We start from the raw sequence: 20,092 nt of genomic DNA, 5'->3' as shown, positions 1-20,092 counted from the left end.
CATCCAGTGGTCATGGGCTGTTACACAAGTTAGGACAGACTATGTGTTATTTGTCATTTCTAGCATAGTAGTTGCGATTTCATAGCTTTATCTCCTATTCCAGAAAACATTATAGCATGCAAATAAATGAGAGGAACATTATTATAAAAATATTGTTGGATTAGCTCTATTTACTGACATATATCAAGTTATTTTGAAATATGAAAACTTTATCAGAATTTTAGCCATTATTAATCTCCACTGACTTTTGAATATTTTATAATTAATTAAAGTACATCAGTGGAATTATATATACTTCAGTTGAGATAATACGTGGCCATATTGTAGCGGGTAATGCTTCATCACCCAGTGAGGAACAATTCAGATGCATAAATGAGAAAAAATAAAAGACTCCATAGTAGAAAGTATTTTATAACTTTTACAAGCAATCCAAATCTAAAGTCATAAGTTTGGTTATGTTTCTTAATTTGAAAAATTAGATATCAAACATTAAACACAAAAATAACCAAGGTCTAATAACTCAAATATCACCACACTCCAAATGAATAAAACAATGATGTCTTCTTTAAGAATAACTCAGCAATGGATTAAAATCTTAAAATACTGAATACATTATTAACACCTTACCTTCTTTTAAACTAAATATCATTATAAGAATCAAAAATATTAAATTTATATTTTATAAAATAAAATATTAAGGGATACAGATTTCTTTGGTGACATCAAAGTCTGTAATTGGAATTTAAGATCTCAGGTTCAGCCCTAACAAGGGTACTCATTGTGAAATTGAACTTTCCTACCTTATACTTTTTGATATAATTTAAGTGGCATTGCAAGGTTGTATTGGCAAGGGCTTGCCGCCCAAAAAGTATACTGTTTGAAAATAAACTTACTTATTCTGCAGCCTTGTTCATCTGAACCATCTCCACAGTCATCAAGCTGATCACACTGGAGGTCCATGGGGATACATTTTTTATTGCTGCAAGCAAACTCATCTTTTTTACATGGTCTTGCTTTATATGTAAGCTTACCTATAAAGTAATTAAAAATGATTAGTGCTTCACAGAATCAAAACAAATTTACTGAGTACGCAAACATTCAAGATTTTACTAAACACTGTGAAAAACATGACTCCACAATCCATATGAAGCTCTTGGGCCAAATAAAAGAATTCTGAAATTCTGGATTTTTAGAAAAGTAACAGTGCATTTACCCTATAATAAGTAACACTATATTTTCATAGGAAAATGTCTGAATATTCACCCTAAGTGGGACTTTGTTTTTAAAGCATTACAAACTGCTTCAGACCAGTTTAAGTCAGGGTTTGTCACCCACCAAATGATTTTGTCGCATACGTTAGCATAGTCTTTAGTTTTATTGTGAAGAAAGTATTGTGTACGCAGACATACATTCTTTAGTAGCACTCTCCCCTCAAGGAACTGTTTAGCAGAGAACACTTTTATTTTATGTTTTAAAATATTTTATTTATTTACTCATGAGAGACAAACAAAGAGAGGCCGAGACATAGGCCAAGGGAGAAGCAGGCTCCATGCAGAGAACCCTAGGACGTGGGACTTGATCCCAGGTCTCCGGGATCACGACCTGGGCTGATGGCAGTGCTAAACCACTGAGCCGCCCGGGCTGCCCAACAGAGAGCATTTTTTAACCACTATGTTTTTCTTTCTCTCACACAGTATTTTCTGGAATAAAGTATGTATAATCAAAGGAGACTTACAGACTAGTAGAGACTTTGGATAAAGCAGCACAACTCTACTATTCAAATGAATGTTAGCAGATTATTTTCATACCGTGTCAGAAGATCAAGTGTCTGAAAAAAATATCCTCAGACATGCCACATGGAAAATACTTCTTTTTAATTTTTTGTGCCCCCAAACCATTATATTATCTTGTAGCTGTCAGTGAATCAATTATTTCACATTAAATGGATTTACCACCACAGTGATCTTCATCTGAGTTGTCCCCACAGTCATCAATCCCATTGCACATTTGCTCAGGCTGCAGGCATATTCTGTTATTTCTGCATCTGTGAGGTCTTGTGGGTGGGCAAAGAAATTTGGCTGAAAAAAAAAAGAAAAAGAAAAAAGAAAAGCAGCTCCTTTGGGTACACTGAGTTATGAGGAATCATCCTTTCTGGGGGAGGGTCTTCCTTTTTTTGTTTTGTATTAGTTTTTGCTTTTTTTGTTTTGTTTTGTTTTCTTCTTTTCAAATCCTTAATCTGACTTTTATGGATATCTTTTGTTGTGGAAATTGCCTTCATGTAGGTACTGGAAAATGTGTGATAATAGAAGCTATGATCCTCGTTATTTATATTAACTACAGAAAAGAGTGCACAGCTCAAATGAAATAAAGAAAAAGAACCAAACTTCATGGTCTCGTTTCCAGATGCCTTATCTTAGCTGACTTCACTTGGTGTACCAAATTAATTTATGCCTGCAGTTTATACAACATGGCAGGACACTTAGCTATTTGAAAGAGCAATTTCACACAGAATAGAGCTTGAGCAAGCATATGTTACAGGCCCAAATTTGAAAATAGGTCATCCTGTGAAAAAAATGCCCCAACAATGCTATAACTGTGTTTCTTGCTTTGTATCTCTGTAAAGGAATGTGTAAATATATATTTGAGTCACATAGGGGATCTCTGTTATTTATTTTTAATATTTATGGGTATATGTAGCTTTGTGTGTATGTGTGTGTGTACGTGTTAAAGTGACAACAATGAAAGCCAGAGAGTTTTACCATTGTCCTTTCTATTATTATCTAATCTGAAGACTTCCATCTCTAGAGTAGGAAACATCTCTCATGACTCTTTATCCTTATGTGTGGAATACTCCAGGACTCTTTCATTGGTTTCCTGATCTCACTCGTGAATTCTCTGCTGATATTCTCTCTCATTCATTTTCATGGATTTACTTGATACTATACCCTTAAGACTTTCAATTTACTATCTAATTTTAGCATCTCACAGTTGACTATAGGATATCTCCTCAAGAATTTCAAATTCAGGAAGTTCAAAACTCCATTCTTAATCACTTTCCCGATTTCCTTCTCCCCAGACATAAGCTTTGTGTTATTTCCATGGTTCAGTTAGTAGCAAATACTAGCTACAAGTCTGGGGTTATCTAAATGCATTCCTCTTATTGACTTTCAACTCTTACTAGTCAACAAGTCCAGTTGACACAGTCCCCAAATTTGCCTTCTTTTCTCCATATATACCAGTTATAATAACGCAGCTCTTGATTATCTCTTACAGAGAAAATAACAGTAGAATCCTAAGTGTGTATGTTTCATTGCTCAACCTAAGATCTTCCAAAAAGCACCAGAACAACCACCTTAGACATCAATCTGATCATCTCTTCCATAGTTATCCAGCACTTTCAGAATAAAATTTGGGATACTTTACATGACAGGGGCACCTGAGTGGCTCAGTGGTTGAGCATCTGCCTTGAAATCAGGTCATGATCCTGAGGTCCTGGGATCAAGTCTGGCATCAGGCTCCCTGCAGGGAAACTGCTTCTCCCTCTGCCTATGTCTTTGCCTTTCTCTCCACCATGAATAGATAAATAAAATCATTTTTTAAGCTACTTTACATGGCATAATAGACTGATCATTATTTTGTCCATACCACTCATCCCTGACAGTCTTAATATTCTATCAATACCACTTTATTAGCTCCTTAAGTATGCCACACTTCTTCTTGTATGACTTCCTTGATTTAACTGAAATCTGGTTCCCACTCCAAGCAGAGTTCCTCCCCTTTAGGTCTTTTAAGAAATATCTCTTAAATTTCTCAAACTTCATGTTATCTCATGTTCAAATATTCCCTAATTTCCAGCTTTAGCTTTCAGAACTTATTTTTTTTATATCCTCACACCTGTTTTTAAAAAGAAACTAAAAACAAAAAACTATTATTTTGATGGCCATTTGATTATACATATTTTTATTGCTATTTTCTCATCAACCTTGTAAACATCATCCCTTCCCAAGTTTATTAAAGACTGTAGACTTTCCTTCATCATTAAAACCCTCCATCCAAATTCATTTCAACATCCTAGATGACTGATCAACACTCCCCTTTAACAAACCAGCCAATCAATACCTGTACCTCTTAGCTCCTTGAGTTTTTCATACCCAATGACCTTTAACTCTAATTCACCTAAGCCACCAAATATCCTAGAAGGTTAGAAATCATTTATATCTATATATAGTAATATTTAGGGGACATCTGGCATCAATAAATTAATTCATGTTAAAATTTTTAATAACAGAAAAGGGCTTACTACCCTTATCTAAAACTAATTTTTCATATGCTCTGAAAATAATTTTTCCCTTACTTTTCAGGAACCATTCCATCTTTCTTGATACATTTCATTACTTTGGTATTTCTCTTCCTACTTTTTTTTTCCAAATTATTTTGTGGTCACTCACCTGAGTCTTTTCCTGCTGCTCATATTTATTTAGATGTTTGGTAGCCCTCAATATTCTATCCTAAGTCACTTCTCTTATATCTTACTCTCACTCAGTCTAAATCTTACAAATTCCGTAGTATTCATTACTCCATTTTATTCTGACTTGCACATTTATAATTCTAGATCAGCTCTTCAAGCTTTAGAATCAAACAGAGCCTACATGAAATCTGTACTTGAATGTTTCCTCAAGTATATCTCAAACCAGGCTTTTAATCTTTACTTTCAACACTGTTCCTCTTCCTATGTTACCTATGTATTCAACTGTGAAAGCACAAACACCCTACAAATTATACTGAATAACTTCCTCTTCCTTGTCCCATGTATCTAATCTATTGCTTAATCCAATTTATTTTGGTTTTTAAATCACCTTCAAATCTGTGTATATTTCCCATCATGTGATACCAGTATTTTAACCCAAGCTACTAGCATAGTTTGTCTAGAGTACAGCAATTATCTTACCTAGCCTTGCCCCTTTCAATCCTATATATATATAAAATATAAATATAACTATATGCCTATTGTACTTAAAACTTTTTAGTATTCTTTTATTTTTTAATATTTTTGATATTTTATTATTTACTTACTTACTTTTAGAGAGGGAGGTTGAGGAGAGGAGCAGAGGGAGATGGGAAGAGAGAATCTTAAGCAGGCTCCATGTCCAGTGTGGAGTTCAACACGGGGCTTGATCTCATAACCCTGAAATCACTATCTGAGCTGAAATCAACAGCTGGATGCTTAACTGACTGAGCCACCCAGGTAACCCAAAACTTTTTGGATTTATTAATTACTTTTAGGCTAAATCTAAAAATCCTTATGAAGACTCACAAGGTTCCAGACTCTTCTGTCTCTTCAGTTTCATCCTAAACCAGCATCTACTTTGTTCTGTATTCTCCAAGCTCATGGATCTTTCAGTCCTCCAGGAAGCTACGGTGTGCTCTGCCTCAGGGTTGTCTACATCTTGCCTACAACATTATGTCTTCCACCTTCCCTCCACCCATCCCTTTCACCTACATGGCCAGAACCCATTATTTTTATAAATTATGTATGTGTGTGTGCATATTTTTCTATTATAATTCAGAAACAACATAATCTCTGGTATAAACCCATTGTATAAGATTATGTAGAACTAAAACTGAAGCTTCATTAGTTGTACCTGCAGAGGACATTCTCCAAAGACTTTCATTTTTAAGTTTTAAATCCTTTTAAAAATAAGACTGCCTCTTTGTTTTTTATTCAATTGTAATGTCAGTAGTCAATGTCATCATCTATCAAAAAATATTGGTTTAACTTGGTCCACCAAATAGAACAGATAACTTAAGGATATACACTCATGCTATGTTTTCTTTCATTCATCTGATGTGCTACTTAATTATTTCCAAATAATTAAATAATTAATAATTAAAATATCTTTAATTTAGAGGTGAAATACATTTTTTATGGAGATTAGATGCAAAGAATGTGAAGAAAGGACTAAAAATGTTTGCTAGGTATAAGAAATCCTTTCCTTTGGTGGTATAAAATTGGATATTTATAGTTGCTGGTTGCATAAGTACATTCCTGACAATTATCAGTTGAGTAACCTGAATTTGAAGAAACACTAGCTTTTGTTAAGATTTTCAGACTGAAATGTTATATAACTCCTAATTTAAGTTCTCTGCTTAGTCTAAATACATATAAATATATTAACATATTTATAATTATAATGTAGAACATATATGAATAAATGATATATATTTAAGTATATTAATATTACTCATATATTAAAATAAATCTATATGTTTACATATTAAAATATATCAATATATTTACATATTATCTCATATATATCCCTTCTCTGAACAACATTGGTCTCAGTAGTGGGTAACTTTTGGAACTACTTGATTTTATTATTCACATTTTTTTCCATGTATTTATCCATCCAAAAAAAATTTTTTTTAGTCTAAGTGACTAATTTGATACAGAGCCAAAGTCCTTATATGAACCTTATATAATTCAAAAATTCAGCTACTCTAAATCCTCCAGACAGGCTATAAACTATCTTTTGAATAGTGTTGACATGTACAAGTTCAGATTTAGGGGGATTTTCTGTAAAGTCATCAACTTTGAACAGAGTAATCTCCTATTACCTGAACAAAAGCTGTATATGTAACTACCTAACCTCAGGAAGGTAGACTCTGTGGTTTGTCTCACCACTTCACTGATTCATGCCAGTACATTAGATCTGGAAATGAGAATATAATCTAGATCCATGTGACGTGCCATACCACACATATCAGGGGCTTCATCAGAGTTGTCTCCACAGTCATCTTCTCCATCACACACCCAGAAATGGAGTTTGCAAAGGGAATTATTGCAGAGAAACTCATCTGCTCTACATATATTTCCTCCTTTATTAAAAAAAAAAAAGAAAAAGAAAAAGAGACATAGAGATGTAGCATAATTAGTGCTGGTCAGCAGGACACATTCCTCTAATTCTTAGCACAGTATTTATTTCTCACTTCCTTATATTATTTTCCTATACAGTACTGGGACAAGCAGTATCCAAACTATTTTTTTAAGTTACTCATGTTTTACTTTTCAAAACAATCTGATATTATGCAGACATATATTTTTAAAGAAAATACCAATAAGATTATAGAAGAAAGTTTTCTCAAATATAAATTATCTTCCATTTTACATGATTTTTATTTTACTATAAATAAATTTAATTTTAAGTAGTACTAATTTTCATTATAAAAGTTGTGTTGTTCTGGAAAGAAAAAATCCTTTCAAAACTGTTACAAAATTCAGCTGTATCTGGAAACAAAAAAACTGAATTGCTGAAGACAGAACAACCAATAGAAAGTGTTTTGCAATCACAGAGAATCAGTTAATTTATAACAGAATTAGAAGTTGGTGATGTGGTGAGATATTACAGTCATCCTTATAAAAACTACAATAGTGTCCCTGGTTTTTTGTGTATTTTACAAATGTTTGCATTTTTTCTCCTTTCACAATTAAATAGAAAACATCAAGAATATAAGGCTATGCTTCCACTTAAAATTAAGTGTATGGAACCAAAATACTAATAAACTTTGGTTATGTATCTAGATATGCAATAATATATAGTGGAAACTGCAATGGTTCTAGGATTAGGAACTTCCTTTGTCTTGCTCTGGACAAGTCTATTAATTTCTCTGGGACTTAATGTCTTCCTATGTTACAAGAGAGGCATGCTTAAAGTGATTTATAAGGTTATATTTACAAGCAGTACCTGGGAAAACAACACAAAGTACTTGATGGGAATTCAGGATTAAAATAAATAAGATGGCTCTCAGAGAATTTCACTACTTATTTAAACCTCATACATAAAATAATAAATATTGTTTCTATATTAGATTTGATGACTGAAGGTATTAAATATTTAAAGTGTATATATATTTAAACATGGGGCTAGGGAGTGATAGTGCTCATCCTTGTGAGACTAGAAAATCCCAGAAGGAAGCATTGTTCATTTTGTGGATGCACTTTGGAGGCAATAATAAGTCTAGGTTAGGGTCAAACAGCTCATCTTGTTGAGTTCTGACTTGCAGACAAATCTTCAATAATTTAGGTAGAGTAGCAAAGATTTAACTTAGCAAATGACAGAATGAGATTTAGATTTTAACATGATAACATTAGCAAGAGTATGGAGAACTTGGAAATGAAGATAGCAAGATAGCAAGAGTGAAGCCAAGTAGTCTGGAGGAGGGAAAAGACAATTTGAAGAGGGGTTGCAGCAATGCAGAAGAGAATTGCTGGTATTTGATTTAGAGTAGCTACATTTGAAAGTGCTTTGGGAGGTGCTCCAGGAGGTAGAACCCTCAGGATCTCATGGCTAAAAAGATGAAGTGGAAGGGGAGTGAGGAGTCAAACATAGTACTCAGTTATTTTTTTTTTTTTTGGACAATTTGGTAAATATTGGTATTGTTCAAAAATAAAGGAATACATCAGAAGGAGCAATATTAGCAGAAATAATGACACAATTCTTTTAAGGTACTTGTAAGACAACCACGTAATGATATTTAATAGGATAGTAGATAAATGTATCTAAAATATAGGATAGGTTCTGACCTGTAAATATGTAGCTGGAAATGATCAGAGTGCAGTTGTTATTTGAAACTTAGAACAAAACAGAGGAAATCAGCATTTAAGATTGGAGAGATAAAACGGAGGCTGCAAAAGGACAGAACATTAGCCAGAGTGGTTGGAGAAATACCTGAAAAGTGGTCCAACAAGAAGGTAGTAGTTAGCACATTTATATAATGCTAAGAGAGGAGGTTCAGTGAAGTGGTGGTAGATTTAGTGAAATGTTTGTAGTTGGTTATTATTAGATGAAAAAGTAGTAGTGACTGTAATCTTTCATCCCTTTCCAGGAGTTTGGCCTTAAAGGGAAGGAAGAAAGGAGGAAGTTAGGTGTCTAAGAGAGACCGATTATTTGTATGGAGTAAAACAGATATCTGATATCCTTAAGAGCTTCTGAGAATAATTCAATAGACAGAGTAAGCTTGAGGATACAGAAGAGAGTAAAGGTCATTGGTACAACAAATTCCTTGAAAATCCAGAAAGTGTGAAGGATTTAAGATCTAAAGTAAAATAAAGGGATTATCCTTAGATTGGAGGTGCAACAAATCTTCCATTTAAAGAAGTAAGGGGCGAGGGGAGGTTAGGCGAGGCACAGCCATCGGTAGATTTGCTAATTTGGTGACCAGATGTTGAATAAACCTCAAGATTTTTTATTAATTTTGTGAAGTAAAAGGTGAGGAAGAAATTCAACTTTTTAAAAACCTGATAGGGTTAATGGTAGGGAGAGATGATTAGGGAAATATAGGTCAATTGCTTAGAAACCTAATAGTTGAAGCTGAGACCAAGCAACAAACTCTAAAATATGGAAAAAGGCAAGTCTTTGGTGAATCCACCAAGGTGAGTTGATACTCACCATGTAAGACTAACAATATAATATCTGGCATTGAGGTGCCCCTTTCTTTCAACCTCTGCAATGTTTAGTTCTAAAATGCCCTAATTCTGACAATAATTTCAATTATCAAAATTCATGCCAGAAAATATACTGCCATTTAACAACTCTGTCTGAAGACAATAAAAAGATAACATGTACAGTCTTTAGTATTAAAGAAACTTGAGATATGAATATTGATAGGAGGTGAGTGTTGCCTAATTCAGTATCAAAATTCATAGAATATGAAAGTTACATTCTTTCAGAGTAAAAATCCTCATGACTAAACCTCATTATTGCATGTTCCATTTTACAACGGATTATATTCAAACAATATTTGTGAACTCTTGACATCCTCTGATTACTACAGAAAATTTTAATTGTAGCCCATCAGTTTTGTTAAAAGGGGAAAAAAAATGAGTTCCCAAAGGTATCACATTGGATAACATTATAATTAGCCCCGTTTAAGAGTGTTGGGCCTATTACTATTTTAATTAAGAAGAAGATAAATATAAATGAAATCACAATCACAACAGTAAGACAAACGTTTTAAGATAACTTACTGAAGGCTTCCTATTGTATCATGAAGAATTTTCATTAAAAAAAAAAAATATCATGGGCCTACCATGACATCTTGAGTCTAACATAAAATGCTTATTTTTGAAATGGCATGAGGCACACATAAGCAACAAAAAAAAGGTATAATTTAAAGAGATTAGCCAGATCAAAATTCCAGTTTCCTAGTCATTAGTCATGTTCTTAATCAGCTCAACAGATGATTAGAAAAATATAAAAGTGTGTACATGTATACACACACATATTTATAAACAATAACCTATGTTTAAATATAACTGAGCTTCTGTCAGATTGATTGAAATCTGGACAGGCCGTAATCACAAAAAATAAGCATCTAGAGTTCCCATTTTAATTTGGGTGGATAGAATGTTTAATATATGATAATATTTTATAATTTTAATTAGTAGTTAACACATTTGTGAGCCGATGATTATTAAAATAATAATTCTCAAAAAAATAAAAAGAATAATTCTCAATCTTTCCTACCGAAATTGCTAGGGGAATAAGGTTTGGGAGTGAAGACAAACATCAAGTTTCCTTGAGGCATCAAGTTTTACCTTTAAAAATATGAATGCTGTTTTAATTCCACAGTATTTGGGGGTTCGTCTTTTTAAAGTAAAGTAAAAAGTGGATTCATTTGGAAAATGTTCCTGCATGCCTACTGCCTTCCAGACCCTAACACTTAGTTCATGTGTCCAGATTTGGGATGAATGAAGTGAGATTTAACAGGAGAGATATTTATTCTGGCCTTCCATTTCCTCAGTGCCTTGAAGGACATTTATCCAATACCTAAACCACTTGCTGGAAGTAAGTTAAATACTAGAATTCTGAACTTGATTATGTGTTAAGGTACAGCCATATAGGACCAAATACTTTAACCACCAAGATAATTCACTGGAATTTACCTGGCAAAAAGAAACCGAAGAAAAGTTAGAAACATGAATATTGAGATGAGGAGCTTTGACACATTTGTAAATGATTCAGTTAAAGGCCCTCCACTCTTTTTTAATCAGTAAGCTTAAATTTTATTTTATTTCATTTTTTTTAAAGATTTTATTTATTTATTCATGAGAGACAGAGAGAGAAAGAGAGAGGCAGAGACACAGGCTCCCTGCAGGAGCCTGATGTGGGACTCGATCCAGGGACTCCAGGATCATGCCCTGGGCCAAAGGCAGGTACTAAACCGCTGGGCCACCCAGGGATCCCCAAGCTTAAACTCTAAATAGACCCATTTTAAATCTAAAAGAAAACTCAGATTTCAAATGCTATAATGTTCTGTCTTTTTAACTATAAAGAGGTTTGATTTTTAACCTGGAATTCTTTGTTCAAACAAACATTTCTTACGGAATTTATTTTTTTTTTAAATTGATAAATCCTGACAGGATTGACCTTATATACACACACACACATATACTTACTTTCCAGATATTCTTATGACTCTGAGAGACTTTTCACTGTGGTTGGATTTGATAATATGAAAAATGGGCACAGAATGGTTCCTAGAAGTAAGACAGGACACTAGATCTCTTGAATCTCACTTCATTAAATTCTCTGTGCTATTACATAGTACAAAGTCTACCACTCTCTCCCTTTGAAATAATATTTGAAGACTCCTTAAAAGCTTGGGAAGCTTCTCATTATGCTTGATATTAAAACCAAATTCCATAGCATGAATCTTCAATTACTTATAGTTCCTAAAAGACTTAAACTTTGTCTCACCTCTGAGACTTTGTGCATAATGATCCCACTGCCTGGGATGCATTTCTTCATTCTGTTTGCGTACCTAATTTTTTATATCAAGAAGCTTGCATTCCAACAGGGGAAACTTAGTCAACTTAATACAGAAGTAATTATAAAGAAGGAAGAATATGACAACAAGAATGCAATCAAGAGTTGCTAGGGAAACACCTTAAGAGATGGCAATTTGACTGAAGACAGTAGCAACCTAGTGGACTAAAGGATAGATATAATTTTCATTGGCAAAGGTATTGAGATGGAAAAAATAGCAGAGGGATCATGAAAGATGTTGAAAAGCATGAAAACTGTTGCAAGGCTTATTCTTCAGTTTGGCTAGGATATATGATCCATAAGGAGAAGTAATAGAGTATACAGGTAGGAAGTAAAATAGGATCATTCTCTTGTAACCCTGACGGCCATATTTGTACGTAACCAGGAAGGAAGAGCTTCGAGCAAACATTGACATAATCAGAGCTACGCTTCAATAAGCTGAACCAGGCAGCAGTGAGTAGAATGTATTAGAGTCCAATTACATGGTAATACATGAGCCCAGGCAAGAAGCAATGAGAGGAAGACAGACTGAAATTGAGAGGATGGAGCTCATTAGCTAGAAAATGGAAAAAGATGAGTAATTTAATTGTCCTGAAGTCTTAGAATATGACTGAATTTAAGAACTTTCGGTGCCAGAAGGTCTACAAAGTTTACAGTCTCTAAGGTGACCAATTATAGATTGTGAATGTGAGAACTTATCCAAAAGTAGAAAGAGCTATTAGGGAAGTCTAACCTTTTACGGCTCTATATAAAGCACTGCAGATTCCAAATGAGAACTAGGATTCCTTCTGCTGAATATTACAATTCTTTATCAGGTTTGGGATGAAGGTCATAGTAAATCATAAAGGTTTGATCTAGTATTAAACAACATGGAGGTTATTTTTGAGTGACTAGATATTTACAGAAGTAAATATTTTAGAAGTATTTTACCTTTTTCTTTCTTTTTTTTTGTTTTTATTTAAATTCCAGTTAGTTGGCATACAGTGTAATATTAGTTCTAGGTGTACAATGTAGTGATTCATCACTTCCATATGACAGCGGGTGCTCATCACAAGTGCCTTCATTAATCCCCATCACCTATTTCACCCACCCCCTCACCCACCTCCCCTCTGATAACCATCAATTTGTTCTCTCTAGTTAAGAGTCTGTTTCTTGATTTGCCTCTCTTTTTTTCCCCTTAGTTTGTTTGTTTTGTTTCTTTTGTGGTTGTTGTTTTTTATTTTGTTTTGTTTTGTTTCTTAAATTCCACATGAGTATTTGTCTTTCTTTGCCTGACTTCTTAGAAACCTAATAGTATGAAGCTGAGACCAAGCAACAAACTCTAAAATATGGAAAAAGGCAAGTCTTTGGTGAATCCACCAAGGTGAGTTGATACTCACCATGTAAGACTAACAATATGATATCTAGCATTGAGGTGCCCCTTTCTTTCAACTACTGCAATGTTCAGTTCTAAAATGCCCTAATTCTGACAATAATCAAAATTCATGCCAGAAAACATACTGCCATTTAACAACTCTGTCTGAAGACAATAAAAAGATAGCATGTACAGTCTTTAGTATTAAAGAAACTTGAGATATGAATATGATATTGATATGGATGACATTCCAGCTCCTTCCATGTCATTTCAAAGGTATATTTACACCGTATAAACCCTGAATACATTTTCAAATGCACTGCAACATACTCAGTATCTAGTATCATCTCTGTTGAGGATATTCCAAATATACTGAAATGGAAAGTCCATTGAGAGACTTTTGTGACCAGCTTAAAAGAAATTTTGCATTTAAACAACATATTTAACATTACAAAAGTAATAAGAGTTATGGAATTTGTGATCATTCAAAGCTTTGCTCCACAATTTCTTCGCTTTCATCTCATTAGCTCTAAAGTAGTAACAACTGCTGCTTTTAATGTAGTGAATTACAATTAAAAAGTTGTTATCTGCCAGGAAATATTTCCACATAGCTAGAAAATAATGTGCTACAAAATTGAAAGTTGTCTTCCAGACAGAGAAAAATTGTAGGTCATTTTCTCAGCCATATGGCAAAAAGGAAATTCGGGACACAACCTGCAACCTATATATGATCTAGCAACTTAGTATGTGCAATATAGTGTGCCATATGTTATCATTCTTTCATAGTAAGACAAACAGTGTGGAAGAGAAAACATACACCAAAACTAGTTTTGTAGTAATGGTTATAGTGGTTATATTCCCTGCACCCTTCTCTAGACCCTATCCCTGACCCAGCATCCTATCTGAGAACATGGTAGGACACAATAAACACCTCCACTTTGATTGCCTTTGTCATATGAAGATCGATATTTACTGCCTGAAATTAGGCAGATTTTGCTTATTCAGAACAGAATGTTGTGCAATGAAACAAGAATGGGTAAAGAGAATCATCCTATCATCTGCCTCTAACACACTTTTGATTCTGCACAACATCTTAACTGTCATTCTCTTATTCCCTGGCATGCGCACCCGTGTGTGTGTGCGGGTGCGCACACACACACACACACAGTAACTTACCTCTGTCACAGTTGTCTTCATCACTGCCATCCACACAGTCATGAATGCCATCACAGAGCCATCTAATTGGAATACAGTGGGCTTTATTCCTGCATCGAAACTGATCTTCCTTACATTCAGTCACACAGTCCATCTGTTCGAATACAAATGGGCACTGCAGTTTTCATTAATGATAATGACATAGTCAAAGGCAAAATAAACATGGAGCTGACAATATTGGAGATTTATTACACTGTGGGCTTTCTTTTATTTTGACTTAATGAACACAACCTCTACAAATGACAGTGGGGTTTAGTATATGAACAGCATGCAGATTCAGGTATTTGCTGCAATTACTGTATTCAGTGTACTTGTCCTAATATTTTTTAGCAGTCCAAGAATAAAGAATCTGTCTATTTTTATTACATTTGCTTTCCCGAACCTAATTCCTGTAATTCAGAGATTTTAATCAAATGATAGATTTTACCTCATCTGAACCATCAGCACAATCATATTCTCCATTACATTTCAAAGATGCTGAAATACATCCTCGGCTGGCACATATATATTCACTTGATGAGCAAGTAGGAGAAGCTGAATTGAAAAATAGGTTATTTAAACTATATTCAAAATCTGATATTAAACATTTATTTAAAATGTGTCTCACAATATTACTGCATTTCATTAAATATAGTTTAATGATGTAATAGCCTGTTCAGTAAGTGTTCAACTTACTAAAGAAAGGAAAAAACCTAAATATCCTCTATCTCTTTAATTTTGAAGAGTTAAATGAATTTCCATAACTTTAAATTATTTAAATATAAAGGCCTCAAATTATTTTTAAAATTATAATGGGATTTAGTGACCCTTGGGAAAGTTAATTTATATATGCATCATATAAAGCTAAAAGTAGAAATCTTGGCATGTTCTCATAGACCCCATGATATCTTGCTGGCTCTGTTGACATAAATGTCATATTTGCATAAGTTCTGAGAAGTATTTTTGTTTTAGGGTCTTAAACATGAATATATGCATAATTAGCTGAGGCTATAGAAAGTATTCTTTTATGACATAGAAAATAATAATAACATGGATATTTAAATTACTATCAGTACCAAATCTAATTAATCGACTTAGTAATTATGATTGTTGCCTTTGTCTACAAGTTTGAGTTTGCTAGGCTTGCACTCAAATCTCTGGGGTTCTTGGCTTTACGTTAGACAGCGAGGCAGCCAAATGTACTTATAAAATGACTTTATGGTCTCAATTGTTTACTCCGAGGATGCTAAAAAAGCTTTTTCCTAGAGTTTTAGTTCCTTTTAATTGGCAGTGTTTGCCTAGAGATCTGTACTTATATGGATTCTGAGGACCAAATTCAGTAAGTAAAAAGATGTGATCAATTAGCAATATGGACCATGGACATTGTACTGGGACATAGCAACATGTGGGTCCCGTATCTGCTACTCTCACCTGGGCTCTCAAAGTAATGCTTTTGTGGTTATACATAGGTTATAGTATAATTTTCTTCCAGTAATTTTTTTTCTGTGAGATACTGCTATTAAAATACCTAAGGTATAAAAAATTAAGTTTTAATGAGCATATTTACAAAGCTATATTTAAGGGATAAAAATGTATTTTGAATTGGGTGTTATTTCCTGTACTCTGGTCTTGCTTACTAATTTTATTTTGATTTTAGACAAAGATGCAAATAGAAATAATACACTTATACTTTTTTTCAGTTGGTATCCTGTTGAAACAACTGCATTCTGTTTTATGACTTTATTTCCATAACTGAAAACCTGACTTTTATTGCACTTATAATACTTTCAACATATTTCATTTTGCCATCTTGGGAAAACAATTCCAAATGGTGTGGAAAGACACAGAAACTGGAAAATCTAATTTTGAGGAGTAATGCTTGGATCCCCAACATAGTAATAATCTTACCTGCCCAAACACTTTCAAAACATATGAAGGACACACCAATTAATTCATCTATAAATACTTCCAAATTTTATTTCTGACATAGCAAACGTTCATGTGCACTTGCCACTATTTTCGTTCATTATTGCCTACAGCGAAATTACACCTAGTTAAAATATCCACTCAATTAACTATCACCTCAATCATTTTACCTGGCTCACAGTGTTTCTCATCTTCTCCATATTTACAATCTTCATGGCCATCACATTTCCATTTTGCTGATATACACTGACCATTGGAACACTGGAACTGATCTTTGGAACAACTTGTTTCACAATTTCTCTGTCAAAAATCACATAATACAGTCAACGTTGAAGTTTTAGACAAATATCTACAAGGCCAAAAGACAGCTAGAAGCCTTATGAATAGAGACCTAGAAGTGTAGAAACCATGACTGCCACATACAAGAAACTCAGATGGTCACTTAAGTCCACAGTCATAGAGCAAAACTGTAACAATATTCTATTTTCATTGGTCTTTGTGAGTCATAATAAAAGAGAAAAATAAGAAAAGAATATAGATCATATCAATTGCTCTGAGGGGATCATTTTCCAACAGACAGTTAGGGGGTAACGTAATTTTAATAATTATAGGTGACAATGAAGACGAGGGGGGATATAAAGGGTTAAAAAATTATTTCTAAGCAAGTACATTCAGTTCATTGGGGATGGAGTGGCAGGATGAATGTGAAACAAAGAACCTGAAGGTAAATCTATTTTGTGTCAGCAAAACTTCCCCATATGTCTTTCCTTTCCCCTTTTCCTCATGCCTTTTTTCCTCAGTACCTGTCCCTTCATAGTTGCTGTTTATAATCCTTCACCTCTCTTCCAACATTTGCTGCTAAAGGACTATGAAATGAACTGTCACAATTGTCACTTCTGCTAGCCTGCATACAGATTTTACTTGGAAGTCAAACAAGACAGTAGATACATCTTAGGGGAGCTTTCAATTCTTCATATGAGATCAATAAAAGGGATCCACTAGAAATTTACCTTCCCCGTGTCTGACCAGTCTGGTTGGTACAGGATGCTCCAGTGAAATGTCTTGCTGTCTTGCTTAAGTACTTTCTATTCTTGCCAAAATGTTCTTGTCTGTTCCTTTCACAAAATGTGTAGCCCTCACAGCTTATGAAACTCTCAGTAAGTGAAGCATGTTGAACTATTACTCCTTGTTTCTTCCCAGTGTGATCCCCATGTAAAGAAAGAGAGTTTACTTTCTAAATTCCTGTAATTTTCTCTTTCCTAGTGGTAGTTTAATTAGACTGCCTGCAATATAATTTATTTTCTTCTTTCTGCCTTTCTTCTTCCCTTCTTTTCTCAAGTATTGAGGATTTGCCAGTCACCAGAGCTTCTTAAATAAGAATCCAAAGAAGGGCATCCTGGGTGGCTCAGCAGTTTAGAACTGCCTTCAGCCCAGGGCATGATCCTGGAAACCTGGGATAGAGTCCCAAGTCGGGCTCCCTGCATGGAGCCTGCTTCTCCCTCTGCCTCTCTCTCTCTCTCTCTCTCTCTCTCTTTCTCATAAATAAAATCTTAAAAAAAAAACTCTAGAAAAAAAATAAGAATCCAAAGAAAATTAAGATTTATTCCCTATATTTCATGAACTCATAGACTAAGGAAAGACCAGCACCTGGACCAATAATTGTAATAAAATGCATTACTTGTGAAAAGAAATTAATATAATTTTAAACATATGGTTTCTCAAGGCTTTTAGGAAAGACTTCATAGAGGAAGTTCAAACAGAAATGGAATTAGCTAAGGAAAGGCTTTCCATGTGTAAGGGTAAGTAGAAATGTACTATATCTGAGGTGTAAGCTATGTTGTGATAAATGTACAAGACATCGGAGAAACAATCCATGAACTGATCGTGAGAAAGGGATTTCATACATTTTATCCACCACCTTCCCTGCCATGTTCAATATTGTAGCTGGGACATAGTAAGCATTCAATAAAAACTGCCAATGGAATGAATAAGTGAATGAATCAATGAATGGAATGGCAAATGTAGAACACAAGGAATATAAATTAAAATTCCATGTACTTCAGTTCCAGTAGAATAGGGATCACGTCTGTAAGGTTAGTGATCGTGTGTGTCTGTGAACCAAATATCTAATACTGTGGCATGATTTAAATAACTGCTCAGTATGTATTTGTAGAACTAATGAGTGATTGTCTCAGAGCAAAGCAATTCAAATAAAATAGCTCAATGGATGGCACCGGTGATCAGTACTGTCAGCAACATAGATTGTACTTCTCGATATTTTTTCTATCAGAAGGTTTCAATCTAAGATAAATTACAATTGATGATTGTGTATGTATGTCTATATTTGTAGGCTATTTATTTTAGACTCTTAAAAGCATACAGAAAGTATAATGAATCCCATGTGCCCATCATGCTTGTTTTAATGATCAATACTTCACATGTTTCATGTACCCTCCTCCAACACATTTATATATAGTCCAGATTATTTAACAGAGCAACAATAGTATTGGAACATTGACAATATCACAAAATTTGCCAAAATTCCTTAGTATAAAGTTATTCCCAATCAATATTCAAAGTGTTTTCATTTTTAAAACTATATCAAGATATTATTTGGTAAAATAAGGATCTAAAAGAAGTTTGCACTTTGAATTTGGCTTGAGTCTCCTTAAATAACTATTTCCCATTCTCCTAGTTTTTTGTCTTAATGTCTACTTGAAGACACTAGGTCATTTGTTCTTTTGAATGCCTCACATTCTAAATTTGGCTGATTGAATCCTAAAAAAGGATACCTTTGTAACATCTAGTGACTGATGAGCTTTTCATTTTTAAAAAGCATTACTATAAACACATATATTTTTATACATTTATTGTATTTCAATACATCACATTTTTTCTTTTTTTTCTGATATCCAAATTGTCCCTTTTATTAGTAGAAACTCCTTCAATTAGATCCTATGTATTCTGGACACTATACTAATAGCGTTGTTCTGGCTTCACAAGATGTTAGTGGCTCATTTTGTCAATTTCCTTTCTCAAACCTAGAAATGGACATTTTTCACAGGAGTTCTGTTTCTTTTAATTGGAAATGGTATTTAGAAACCACTATGTCAATGTTAGAGATAGCCTATAATGCTGAGATGTAATCAGTTTTAGAATTTTTCAGTGACAGAGCTAAGAATTATATATTTTTAGAAAAGGAAAGATAAATCTCTTATTGATACTTAGGAATTTAATATTACAGAATTTTTATTTATTTTTTGTTCCCACATTTGTATCTCTTTTCTTTTACTTAAATATTATGAGTTATGAATAGTATGAAAATAACTAAGCATCTAACCTATTCTTCTCTCGATATATACGAGTTTCAAATTAGCAAAACTGATATTTTATTTTATTTTTTTAGCAAAACCAATATTATTAACAAGTGTATGAACAATATTATTAACAATTTTAAGATTCATTTGCATTTCTCTGTGTCCTTACAATGCATTATACTTGATGCAGAGACCAAATACTGTATTTTAAAGTCACTTTAAATAATTCTTCTGTGCCACTAATGTGATACACAATTATACTGATCCAGGCTTCTGTTTTTAAAGATCTTATTTATTTATTCATGAGATACACAGAGAGAGAGGCAGAGACACAGGCAGAGTGAGAAGCAGGCTCCATGCAGGGAGCCTGATGTGGAACTCAATCCCGGGACTCCAGTATCACACCCTAGGCTGAAGGCAAGCGCTAAATCATGAGCCACCCAGGTGTTCCCCCCTCTTTTTTTAAATCATTATTT

At 33.8% G+C, this 20,092-nt stretch overlaps 1 protein-coding gene across 1 annotated transcript in view; it reads right to left on the bottom strand.

Moving 5' to 3' along the window:
- Positions 1–20,092, bottom strand: part of LOC129514645 (low-density lipoprotein receptor-related protein 1B) — a 1,831,349-nt gene that overhangs the window by 114,624 nt on the left and 1,696,633 nt on the right. Inside the window, exons 69-74 of the mRNA XM_055333402.1 lie at positions 16,470–16,599; positions 14,822–14,928; positions 14,356–14,488; positions 6,754–6,876; positions 1,953–2,078; positions 894–1,031 (exon numbers count right to left, since the gene is read on the bottom strand). Of these exons, the coding sequence (XP_055189377.1) occupies positions 894–1,031; positions 1,953–2,078; positions 6,754–6,876; positions 14,356–14,488; positions 14,822–14,928; positions 16,470–16,599 (757 nt within the window). The remainder of the gene's footprint in view (positions 1–893; positions 1,032–1,952; positions 2,079–6,753; positions 6,877–14,355; positions 14,489–14,821; positions 14,929–16,469; positions 16,600–20,092) is intronic.

The sequence above is a fragment of the Nyctereutes procyonoides genome, unplaced genomic scaffold (assembly GCF_905146905.1).
Source record: "Nyctereutes procyonoides isolate TBG_1078 unplaced genomic scaffold, NYPRO_anot_genome, whole genome shotgun sequence".
NCBI classification, from domain to species: Eukaryota; Metazoa; Chordata; class Mammalia; order Carnivora; family Canidae; genus Nyctereutes; species Nyctereutes procyonoides.
This window is presented reverse-complemented; position numbering and strand designations above follow the sequence as displayed.